We start from the raw sequence: 13,216 nt of genomic DNA, 5'->3' as shown, positions 1-13,216 counted from the left end.
AGGTGCAAACAATTTTTGTTGTCAAATGAAAAAGTTACAAACCCAAAAGTTGCAAGAGCTGCTGTAAGAGTTCTCTGATAGAATCTTCCCTCCCTCCAAAGATGGTGGCCAGGGGACATAACTTTTGAAAAGTGTGTACACATCAATAGTAATTCCTTTGTTTTGTATGATACAGTGTGGATGATCTTCTGAGGGATACAGACTCTGAGGAGGAGACAGAAACAAAACCCAAACGGAAAACACGGGACAAAACTCAGGCTAAATTGGCCTGGTTACAAGAGGGAGGGGATATTATGGATTTCCTCGACCCAACAGCCTCCAAAAAAGTCCTTGGTAATCATATACATGAAGATATTTCTGATAAAGTTTAATTTAGTTCATTAATTTTGTGTTTGATGTTTAGATGTAAAATTTCACTTTGTTGGCAAGTCCTGTATAATTTTATAGCATTGATGTTAAAGTTTATTTTGATAGCATTGGAGTCAGAGTTGTGATTTAAAATTAAAAAAAAAAGTGCAATGATGGTTACATCTTCCTCAGTGGCAGAATTTTTATTTTTATCTAATATAAAAGATAAATATATTCGGTAAATCATGTAGCAGAACAAATTTCAATATACTAGTCTTACATACATGTACACATTTTCTATATGATTTCTCTTAGCTACAAAACCAGAAGAAAAGAAAGATATGAAGAAGAGAGAACCAGCATTTAAGATGGCTTCTGATGGACGTCTGATTATAACAGAGTCCAGTGACGAGGAAGGTATTAAGTTAATAATGTTCTACCCACTCACTAGAGAAAATCAGAAATGTGTTTATAATAACATTCAGTACTGAGAAAGGTTCAATATTTACTAAGCAAGGTAAAGGGAAAAAATTAGTTAAAAATACAGTATCTGTGTTCCAAAACATTTTGTTTAGTCTTATTTTTATGCCAGCATCTTTTGAAATAATGTTGATGCAAAGGCTCAAATGATTTCTGATTGAAGGGTGTCCTCAACCTGTCTATCATTGAGTATTTGTAGAATGTTATCTTTTCATATTTTCATATTCTTCTCCAGAACCAATAGGCTACTTTAAAACCAAACATGCCACAAAGCATCCTTGCACAAAGAAAATTCAGATTTATTCAAATGAAGGACCACACTCTTTTTCAAGGGCAGACAATAAGAAAGTGGGGTAAAATTTAGAGGCGTCTTTCAAAAGTTTCCTTCTCAAGAACCGCTAGGCCATAAACTATTCAAATCATGGCCCCCAAGTGAGAATGGTATAATAATAGGAGATCAAAGTTTTACATGGAAATAGGGAAATCTTCTCAAGATTAAAAGGATATTGTCACAGTGTACATGTAGTGTCATTCTTATGTAAGAATCCTTTGATATAATGTTGATACAAGTTTATTTAAATCATTACTCCCAGGAGTAGAATGAGTCACAATATGGAATCAGTTTTTAATACATGGGAAAATTAAGGTAAAAAATCTTTGAGAATCTATTTTTTTTCAAATCAATAGGGCCAAGTTTAGTAATTTTATTATGCCAGTATTCTCAGATACTGCAAATTTGAATTTGTTCAAATCATGACCCTTGTGGGTAGGATTAGGCCATAATAAGGGATCAAAACTTTACAAAGAAATATACATGTATAATCTCAAGAAAACTTTTCCAGAATAGGGCCATGATTACTCAGGTGAGCATTGTGGCCAATGGGCCTCTGGTTACCTTAGGTCTTGAATATTTTTAGGTCCAGAGAAAATGGGAGAAGATGAAGATGACCTTGAAGATTTGTTGAAGGCCATTGAGCAGGGAGCAGGAAATGTCAAGGTAACTTATTTTTATCATGAAGATTGTTGAATCTTCACTTTACATCTTAATGCAAGTTTAAAAAATCTTTATGAAGATTTTTTATTTATCCTTTCAGTTTGTAGGTTGAATTTTGTAAATGCATTTCATTCAAATGTATTAAGCTAATTAATTTATTTTTTAAATCTGCCAAATCCCTTATCTTTTTTTACCAAATCTCTTAATTTCAATATCATAAAATTTTTTCAATATTTATGCATTAAGTGTTGTTGTGTATACTCATGTTTAGAAATTAACATGGAGAAACTTGCACTAAAGTGACGTCATGAGACTACAGAGACATTTATTTAATAGAGATATACATGTAATAATATAGGGCAGTGAGAAATTCAATAGAGAAATAATCTAAGGGGATTTATTGAAGTATTGAAGAAAATAACATTTTTAAAACATAAAATACTTTCACAGACTAATGGTGTGTTTTGTTTTTAGGTCACCTGAGTAAACTCAGGTGACCTATTGCTATCCGTTTTTGTCCGTCGTCGTACGTCGTTCGTCGGTCGTAAACTTTTGAACATTTTCAGCTTCTTCTCTAAAACCGCTCAACCAATTTCAACAAAATTTGGCATATAGCATTTATGGGTGAAGGGGAACAAAAATTATGAATTTCATTGTCCCTACCCCCCTGGGGCCTGAGGGGTGGGGCTAATACCACCAAAATTAATGCAATCTTTAAAATTCTTCTTCTTTATTCCTGGACATCAAGCAGTCAAACTGTTGGCATCATTGTAATAAGCATTGAGCCCTCTACCAAAATTGTGAAATTCTTGCCCCCAGGGTCAGGGTTCAGGTGCTAGGGTGGGGCTATATAGATCACATAGTGAAAGTGTATTATTTCTTTGAAAATCTTCTTCTCTGCTCCTGGGTATCAAATAAACTAACTAAGTACATAGTTATGAAGAGCAAGAATGCCTCTTCCAAAATTGTGAATTTCATGGCCCCAGGGTCAGGGGTTCTGGTGTTAGGGCGGGCTCTATTTATTATATAGTGAAAATGCATTAATTCTTTGAAAATCTTCTTCTCTGTTCCTGGGTATTAAAAAAACAAACCAAGTATAAAGTTATGATGAGCAAGAGTGCCAATTGCAAAATTTTGAATTTCATGGCCCCAGAGTCAGGGGTTCTGATGTTAGGGCGGGGCTCTATTGATTATATAGTGAAAATGCATTAATTCTTTTAAAATCTTCTTCTCTGCTTCTGGGTATTAAATAAAGTAACAAAGTACATAGTTATGATGAGCAAGAGTGCCTCTTCCAAAATTGTGAATTTCATGGCCCCAGAGTCAGGGGTTCTGGTGTTGGGGGGGGGGGGGTGGCTCTATTGACTATATAGTGAAAATGCATTAATTCTTTGAAAATCTTCTTCTCTGCTCCTTGGTATTAAATAAAGTAACTAAGTACATAAGAACATAGTTATGATGAGCAAGAGTGCCTCTTCCGAAATTGTGAATTTCATGGCCCCAGGGTCAGAGGTTCTGGTGTAAGGGGGGGGGGTTGTCTCTTTTGACTATATAGTGAATATGCATTAATTCTTTGAAAACCTGGATATTAAATAAACTAACTAAGAACATAGATACGATGAGCATGGCTGCCTTTTCAGAAATTGTGAATTTCATGGCTCCTGGGTCAGGGGTTCAGGTGTTGGGGGGGGGGGGGGGCTCTATTGATTATTTGCATTAATTCTTTGAAAATCTTCTTCTCTACTCCTGGGTATTAAATAAACTAACTAAGTGCATAGTTATGATGAGCATGGTTGCCTCTTCCAAAATTGTGAATTTGGAAATCTTCTTTCTCCTGGATATTAAATAAACTAAGTACATAGTTATGATGAGCAAGAATGCCTCCTCAGAAACTGTGAATTTTGTGGCCCCTGGATGAAGGGTTCTGGTGTTAGGTCGGGGGCTCTATTGATATATAAGGAAAATGCATAAATTCTTTCGAAATCTTCTTCTCTGCTCCTTGGTATTGTTCAAACAAAGGAAGTGCATGGTTATGATAAGGAAGAATGCCTCTTCCAAAATTGTGCAATTCATGGCCCCTGGGTCAGGGGTTCTTCGGGGGGGGGGGGGGGGGCTATTGATTTTATAGTGAAAATGCATAATTTCTTTCAAAATATTTTTTCTACTACTGGTAATAAAGCAAAGAAACAAGTGTATAGTTATGATGAGCAAAGTGCTTCTTCCAGAATTATTAGTTCATGGGTAAGATTTTCTGGTGTAAAGGGGGAGGGGGGCTTTATTTATTTAATAACATAGTGAACATGCATTTCTTTGAAAATCTTGTATTCTTCTGGGCATAATCGAGGAAAACACAGTTAAAGTTTTAATATGCAAGGGTATTTTTACCAGAATTTTGAACACCTGGATTATTTAGTCAAGTATTCTGGTCCTGGCCAGGGCTCTATGAACTTGTATTCTGCTGAGCAAAGTTATTCCCCTTTGCCATTCACCTTTGATAATTAATCACTGTAAATAATGTATTTGAAAGGTTAATAGAATAAAAGAATAAGAGAATTATGCAAGAATATTTATTGTATAATACAAAAAGTACTTTCATAGTTTTAATGATCAGGTAGACTTGGAACAGTCCCTGAAACGTTCTACTTTCCCATTTTTCCGTTCGCTCACCGTTCGTTCACCGTTCGTTCAGCGTGCGTTCACCGTTCGTTCACCGTGCGTTCACCGTTCGCTCTCCGTTCACTGTTTTGCGTTCACCGTTCACCGTGCGCTCGCGTTCACCGTTCACAAAGCGTTCAGCGTTCGCTCTTCGTTCCGTTCACTTTGCGTTCACCTTGCGTTCACCGTTCACCTATCGTTCAGTTTTCATTGTCATTCGGAACTCCGAAGTGAGAGGACTTATCTTTTTGTAGTTAAGGAGTTACAGGTTTTTTTAATTTATTAACTAACATATCGTATTTGAAGAATAATTATTTCATGAGGAAAAATATCTACGATGTATATTTTTATTATTCTAACTTAGCTGTTAGGTTATTTATTAAATTACTCTGGAAAATAAATGTTGTTACAAACACATTCTGTACCTATGTAGAACGATGCTGAAATATTAAATTTAACTAAGGGCAATGTGCAAATACTTCAAGCACTGCAACATTTTGTTGTTTTGTTAAAGACGACAAATCGTTAATGGAGATATAATTATTCAAGTCAAATAATTACGCAGCAAAATTACGAAAATATTTATTTCTAATACGTTTTTTTTCAATTACTACAGAAAATATAATAGAACTAGTTCTGAGAGTTATACATAGTACTGCGGATATCCTGTCAATTTATTATCTTTAGAACGAATTAAATTGATTGTGTGGTTAAAGGAAATATTTATTTAAAATGTAATGCACTACAGAATTTCTCTACTGTAATATGTAAAGTCTATAGTTATAGAGAAAAAAAATCTTTCTTCACCGTAACTTTATATGTTTGCCATTCGATATGATTAATACCCCCCCCCCCTTTCCCCCTAAATCGGTGACTTAGTCAGTACCGTATTTTCAGAATATTTTAATTAACATTAAAAAAAAAAGCTACGGTCTTTTTTAGAACAAAAATTTCAGTCTCAAAACAAACATGCATCTTAAAAAAGTCACAAAACAATGGTAGATCACAATGTACACGTGTCGGCGGTGGTATTTGAAATTGGCAGAGAGTATGTTTCACATTCAAGTGTTAATGCCCAATGTATTTACTAATTTATTATTCAAATGTTGGAATCAAATCTAGAAATGATAATAATAAATGTTATAACTTGTTGGAAATACTCGCACTTCGTCTTCGATGTGACGAAACTTTCACACCTGCACACCTGCACAGTGTCGAATGATTTTGATTGACAGGACAAGCACGTGGAGTTCGTGTGAACTTGAAGCAGGAAAATAAAAACGAGTATGACTGTCAAACAAATGGATATGATTTGTTGATAAAAAAAAAAGTTACTTTCACTGTCTGATATATTTAGAACAAAAATTTCAGAGTTTTTGTTTGATATAGGTACAAACATTTGGTGAAGCCTGAAAGGAGGGGGGGGGGGCTAAAACTGAATATTACTCTCTCTCTCTCTCTCTCTCTCTCTCTCTCTCTTTCATTTGTCTGTTTAATAAAAACTATAACACCATATTACTTAACTATCAAGTTCTGAAAATTGAATGTATAACAATAATATGAATATGTATCTTTGTATCATCTTGTCCGAGTATAATCACGGCCATCTAGAGATACATGTAGACGTCTGCTCAATAAATCATAATGAAAAATAGAAATGACACATAATATATTATTGTATTAAAAGTTTAAAATATGAGCGTATAAATGTAATTATTTTTTTTTTCATAACTTTACACGAAATCGCCTTGACACGGAGATATTTATATATGAATATAAGTTACAACGGCTTTAATTCATTCTATAAATCATAAGTTTTCTCTGATTTGTTATCAAATAAGAATAAACATTTTTATTTTCCAAATAAAAACAATATCTTTTATACTTCAGCGTTCGGCAACAATTGCAATGTTTTAATGCGATAAAAATCGTGTGATTAAAAACTTACCGGTAATGTGCATGCACCGTCTTTCTTAGGACAATTTTGGAGAATTCATTTTATTGACTTATTTATTCATTCATTTATTTGTTTACTTATTTATTATTTGTTTTTTTTTGGCATTATAATACAATAAAATAGTTTCAATGCAAGGAAAAGATCAGAGGCATTCCGAATATATCGTTCATCTTGCGTTCACCGTTCGTTCACCGTTCACTTTGCGTTCGCGTTTGCGCTCCGTTCGCGTTCTGCGTTCGCTCACCGTTCACCGTTCACACATCGTTCACCAAGTTGCGTTCAGCGTTCACACATCGTTCACTCACCGTTCGCTCTGCGTTCGTTCAGCGTTCGTTCACCGTTCGTTCAGCGTTCGCTCACCGTTCAAGTGGGAAAGTAGAACGTTTCAGGGACTGTCTACTCCTGGGTATTAAATAAACTAACTAAGTGCATAGTTATGATGAGCATGGTTGCCTCTTCCAAAATTGTGAATTTGGAAATCTTCTTTCTCCTGGATATTAAATAAACTAAGTACATAGTTATGATGAGCAAGAATGCCTCCTCAGAAACTGTGAATTTTGTGGCCCCTGGATGAAGGGTTCTGGTGTTAGGTCGGGGGCTCTATTGATATATAAGGAAAATGCATAAATTCTTTCGAAATCTTCTTCTCTGCTCCTTGGTATTGTTCAAACAAAGGAAGTGCATGGTTATGATAAGGAAGAATGCCTCTTCCAAAATTGTGCAATTCATGGCCCCTGGGTCAGGGGTTCTTCGGGGGGGGGGGGGGGGGGGGGCTATTGATTTTATAGTGAAAATGCATAATTTCTTTCAAAATATTTTTTCTACTACTGGTAATAAAGCAAAGAAACAAGTGTATAGTTATGATGAGCAAAGTGCTTCTTCCAGAATTATTAGTTCATGGGTAAGATTTTCTGGTGTAAAGGGGGAGGGGGGCTTTATTTATTTAATAACATAGTGAACATGCATTTCTTTGAAAATCTTGTATTCTTCTGGGCATAATCGAGGAAAACACAGTTAAAGTTTTAATATGCAAGGGTATTTTTACCAGAATTTTGAACACCTGGATTATTTAGTCAAGTATTCTGGTCCTGGCCAGGGCTCTATGAACTTGTATTCTGCTGAGCAAAGTTATTCCCCTTTGCCATTCACCTTTGATAATTAATCACTGTAAATAATGTATTTGAAAGGTTAATAGAATAAAAGAATAAGAGAATTATGCAAGAATATTTATTGTATAATACAAAAAGTACTTTCATAGTTTTAATGATCAGGTAGACTTGGAAATAATAGATTAATAAAAGTAAGGCAAAAATAACTTATTTTTTTAATGTTCTTCAAAGGCCAAGAGAGACCAATGTGAGAAGTCATAATATGGGGTTAAAAATAGACATTTTTAGCCAGGGATGGGGTAATCGTAATCGAGTAATCGTAATCGATTGTAATGATTACTTTTTTCCAAGTAATTGACAGTAATCTGTAATCGAAGAGATTTTCGATTACTTGTAATCGTAATTTAATCGATTACAGCTAAAATTTCCAATGTAATTATAATTACTTTTTCGATTACTTTCGATTATTTTTACATAAATTGATGTTATTTTGGAGAATCATTTCCAGTCAGTCACACATAAATATCAAATATAAACCACTTAGTGTAATGTTTGGATTACTTAACTTTTATTATCATAAGTTTAATAATGTTCTCAATAAAATTTGCATTATAGACCTACTGGTCTAGTATGAAATATATTATTATTAGTAGTATTAAATGCATTTTACATTTGACCCACTGTCCTCTTGCTGCATGTCCTTTTTCATATTTCAGATATTGAAAAACTTTGTCTTGTAATAGAAAATTTTAATTAGCAAAAACAGATTAATTAAATATATTAAATATAATAAATTAATATAATAAAATATTAAATATAAATAATTTGGTAAATAAACTAAATTGTACTCGGAAAAATAAGAAGATGGAAATATCGGTACTTATTCATATCTTAAAATGTTTAAATAACTTCTAACTTGTGTTTTAGTAACTTTAAAATTTGCAAAATCATTCTTATGTTAATTTTCATTCAAAATTGTATGGTTGCTTTTATATCAGTGAGAGGTTATAAGTGTCTGTAAGAGAGGGAGTGTGACACTATGTTTGCTTATCTTGGCTAATTAATTGACTGAGACATCCCTGACTTGCAGATAATGAGGTGTAAACTGTGAACTACCTATTGTTTAACTCATAGAATTCATAGTTCCATTGAAGACAAACAATATTATTAAAACAATTAATAGCTCTCAAAATAGTTATTTCAATACAGAATGAAATTGTGCTATTATAGTTTAATTACTTAAAGACACATTTAATTTACATGACTGTTTATTACTATGAGTTCTAATTTACTTATTTTTTTTGGAAAGAAGACATGTACAGGAATATTTAATGTGTACTGTCAAAATACGGGCAGCCCAAATACTTTTAATGAAGTTATTCACAATAAAATATTAAATAGTTTTTGCAACAAGTAAAAAAATATGGAGGTTCAGATCCAAGGTTGAAAGGAATAATTAATTCCTTGGTATGTTTTATTGTACGAATCATGTCTCCATTTTCCATGGTAGAGAATCCCTCATTTGGGCATTTAGAGAAAATGTTAGCTGGAATAAAATCTTAAAAGAATCTGCACTGAAACTGCAGGAACACATTCAAACTTCAGTGGATACACATGTATCATCAACATTACCATTTAAATATTGCTTTGATATTTGAAGGGATAAAAACTTGGAAGTAATCGATTATTAATCGATTACATCTTCCAAAGTAATCGATTACAATCGATTACAGGACAAAAATGAGTGAAATCGATTAATAATCAATTATACAAAATTCCTCCAAGTAATCGATTATTAATCAATTACATTTTTCAGTAATCGTGCCCATCCCTGTTTTTAGCTCACCTGAGCTGAAAGCTCAAGTGAGCTTTTCTGATCACATTTTGTCCGGCGTCCGTCTGTCCGTCTGTCTGTCCGTCTGTCTGTCTGTAAACTTTTCACATTTTCAACTTCTTCTCAAGAACCACTGGGCCAAATTCAACCAAACTTGCCACAAAACATCCTTGGGTAAAGGGGATTCAAGTTTGTTCAAATGAAGGCCCACGCCCTCTTTCAAGGGGAGATAATTAGGAATTAGTGAAAAAATAATGGCATCATTTAAAAATCTTCTTCTCAAGAACCACTGGGCCAGGAAAGATGAAACTTATGTGGAAACATCCTCAGGTAGTGTAGATTCAAATTTGTTCAAATCATGACCCCCGGGGGTAGGGTGGGGCCACAATGGGGGATCCAAGTTTTACATAGAAATATATAGGAAAATATCATTAAAAATCTTCTTCTTAAGAACAGTAAAGCCAAGATTGGTCATATTTATATGGAAGCATCCTCAGGTAGTGTAGATTCAAGTTTGTTCAAATCATGACCCCCGGGGGTAGGGTGGGGCCACAATGGGGGATCCAAGTTTTACATAGATATATAGGAAAATATCTTTAAAAATCTTCTTCTTAAGAACAGCAAAGCCATGATTGGTCATTTTTATATGGAAGCATCCTCAGGTAGTGTAGATTCAAGTTTGTTCAAATCATGACCGCCGGGAGTAGGGTGGGGCCACAATGGGGGATCCAAGTTTTACATAGAAATATATAGGAAAATATCTTTAAAAATCTTCTTCTTAAGAACAGCAAAGCCATGATTGGTCATATTTATATGGAAGCATCCTCAGGTAGTGTAGATTCAAGTTTGTTCAAATCATGACCCCCGGGGATAGGGTGGGGCCACAATGGGGGATCAAAGTTTACATAGAAATATATAGGAAAATATCTCTAAAAATCTTCTTCTTAAAAACAGTAAAGCCATGATTGGTCATATTTATATGGAAGCATCCTCAGGTAGTGAAGATTCAAATTTGCTCAAATCGTAACCCCCGGGGGTAGGGTGGGGCCACAATGAAGGATCCAAGTCAAGAACAGAAAAGCCATGATTAGTCAAATTGATATGGAGGCATCTTTGGGTAGTGTAGAATGAAATTTGTTCAAATGAGGGCCCCCATGGGTAGGGTGGGGCCACAATGGGGGATTAAATTTTTACAAATGAATATATGGGAAAAAAATCTGCTGCTCAAGAACAACAAAGCCATTTGTTATATTGATATGAAAGCATCATCAGTTTGTTTAAAATTCAACACCCCCCTCCCTGTAAACTTTTCAATACTGTACTGATTTTTGCTTTTTTTCCTAGCCAATGTGTGCTCAGGTGAGCGATGTGGCCCATGGGCCTCTTGTGTTAATAGTCTGCATGGTAATAGTGATAAATGGGGGACAGATAGATTCTTTACCAATTATTTTGTTGATGCTTATCATACTATTTTTCTTGCTTTTGGGCAACAAAGCTTCATTTATCAGTGTATGGATCCTCTAAATTGTTGTATTGTACTCAGGTGACCGTTAAGGCCCTTGGGCCTCTTGTTTTTTTTTTTTTTTATTATTATTAGTATGATTTTGACATTGCATGACAGAATGTTTTGACATCATAGTTACATTACTATTACATGTAACATTACATCACAGACTTGAGATTCCTTGTACACTCAACCATCTGAGCATCATTTTGATTTCTTAAAAATATTAATGAATATTAATGAGGGAATAGTCCCAGGGAGTAGCTCTGATTTTACAGAGAGTAGTCATAATTTTTTGATACCAGTAATTATGTCAACATGCAACATAAATATGTCAACATGCACATGATGCATAATAAAATTGTTGACATGCATGATAACTGTAATCAATTAAGAATTTGGAAAATTTTCAAAAATTATAGAATATAGCCCACATGTGACTTCAACGTAGTAGACACAACTTATTCATGTATACATTCAACCTATTTATGTTAACATGCAAGATGAATATGTTGACATGCAGCATACATGTATTTATGTCAACATGCAAGTTATCTATGTTGACATGCAACTTATTTATGTTAACATACAACTTATTTATGTTAATTAGCATACAACTTCTGTATGTTGACATGCAAGATAATTATGCACATATATATTACACAAAACTCTAGTACAGACTACTACATCAGGGGCCCGTTTTACAAAAGAACTTACGACTAAGACCAAAATTTAATTCTGCTTGTAACTTTTTAACTTACATTGTATTAAAAAAGGTTTTAATCTTTTTGAAAGGAATGGAGTAAGATGTTTTTACGCTAGCAATTTTAAACAAATCATTTATTTTGCAAAATTTTACAATCAATTTAATTTTTCGGTCTTAGTCGTAAGTTCTTTTGAAAAACGGGCCCCAGGTGTACAATATTTATATGTTTGCATGAAAGGTATCTATATATATATACAGCCACCTTGGATATAAATTTTGTGCTAGAACAACTATGTTTGTTCAAGGACCAAATTTGTACTCGGAAACATGGTTTTTCTTATAAGTTTTATATTCTTTACACAGAAGTTCAAGTTCAATTGTTACTCTTTTGTAATGATGATGGTGCTCTTAGATATTTGTTTAGGATTTTGCTATTTCACTCATACCAATTCCATAACAGTATAACTGTATAATATCAGTTTTTTGACTATGTTGTCATCGTTTTTAGATATTTCTTGTAAATTCTTTCAAAACACTACTCTTCGGACTTCCTTCAGTTTTGGACCAATGTCAATTAGATTTGGTATACAACTAGACTTTTCTAACTAAAGATACATAATTTTATTCAATTTTTTTTTATTTTGACAAAAGGTGTTACTGAAAATAGAAATTTTTTGAAAATCTCAAACACTACTCCTCCTACAATTCGTCCAATTTCAATAAGACTTGGTACACAAGAAGACTTTACTAAGATACATTATTCTTTTATTATACCTCTACTGTTATTTCAGCAGAATTATTATGGGAAAAGGATGAGCATGATTATTCTTTAAAATATCTTAAAATTCTTTTTTTTTTCACATTTTTTCCCAGAGCTGTAACATTAAAGGTGATATATAAGGTGGCTACAATGCACCAGGGATGGAGCCCTGACTATGCTCCCTCTAGAACAATATACATGTATAATAGTATACAGTTATGGAATGGGTTTGAAGGAAATAGCAAATTTATGGTTTCCCAATGGAGGAAACTATTTCCCGAGGTGGCGAAGAAGCCAAGGGAAATAGTTTCTTGCGGAAGGGATCGAACCATAAATTTGATATTTCCAAAATACCCATTCCAAAACTGTTTTATTATACCGAAACAATCATAGGAGATTTATTAATTCCCGGAATTAAACTAGAGACTCGGGCATTTTTTAAAACAATATATAGGCATTTCAATAATTACAAATGCATGTGATTAAAAATATTGTAAGATAATTAATGCATCAATACTGAGGAAAATAAAATTATTAAAAAATATAGAATAATTTCACTGATATTTCAATGGATTATCGATGTCTTCATTTTGTTAGAATTCCAGTAAGACTTTGACATCGCATGTCGAAATGTTCAGACGTCATGATAGTTACATTTCTGATACATGTAACATTATATGATAGACTCAAGATTCCTTGAATGCTCCGTCCACTGTTCATTTTAATTGGTTAAAATTATTAATAAATATTCATGAGGGAGTAGTCCCAGGGAGAAGCTCTGATTTTTTCAGGGAGTAGTCCTCAGATGAGGGAAATAGTATCTTCTCAGGGAAATGGACAGTTTTATGGTATTAATTTTATATAGAGTA

At 33.6% G+C, this 13,216-nt stretch overlaps 1 protein-coding gene across 3 annotated transcripts in view; it reads left to right on the top strand.

The window, feature by feature from the left end:
• The window catches only part of LOC133188593 (RRP12-like protein), a 387,635-nt gene that overhangs the window by 371,459 nt on the left and 2,960 nt on the right, over nt 1–13,216 (top strand). For all 3 annotated transcript variants that reach the window (XM_061324075.1, XM_061324076.1, XM_061324078.1), the window contains 3 exons: nt 176–333; nt 664–765; nt 1,746–1,825. In XM_061324075.1, coding sequence (XP_061180059.1) covers nt 176–333; nt 664–765; nt 1,746–1,825 — 340 coding nt within the window. The remainder of the gene's footprint in view (nt 1–175; nt 334–663; nt 766–1,745; nt 1,826–13,216) is intronic.

Source organism: Saccostrea echinata, unplaced genomic scaffold (assembly GCF_033153115.1).
Source record: "Saccostrea echinata isolate AGI-Se365-2 ecotype Australia unplaced genomic scaffold, CSIRO_AGI_Sech_v1 ptg000016l, whole genome shotgun sequence".
Lineage (NCBI taxonomy): Eukaryota > Metazoa > Mollusca > Bivalvia > Ostreida > Ostreidae > Saccostrea > Saccostrea echinata.
Note: the sequence above shows the minus strand (reverse complement) of the source record. Positions and strands in the feature narration are given on the sequence as shown.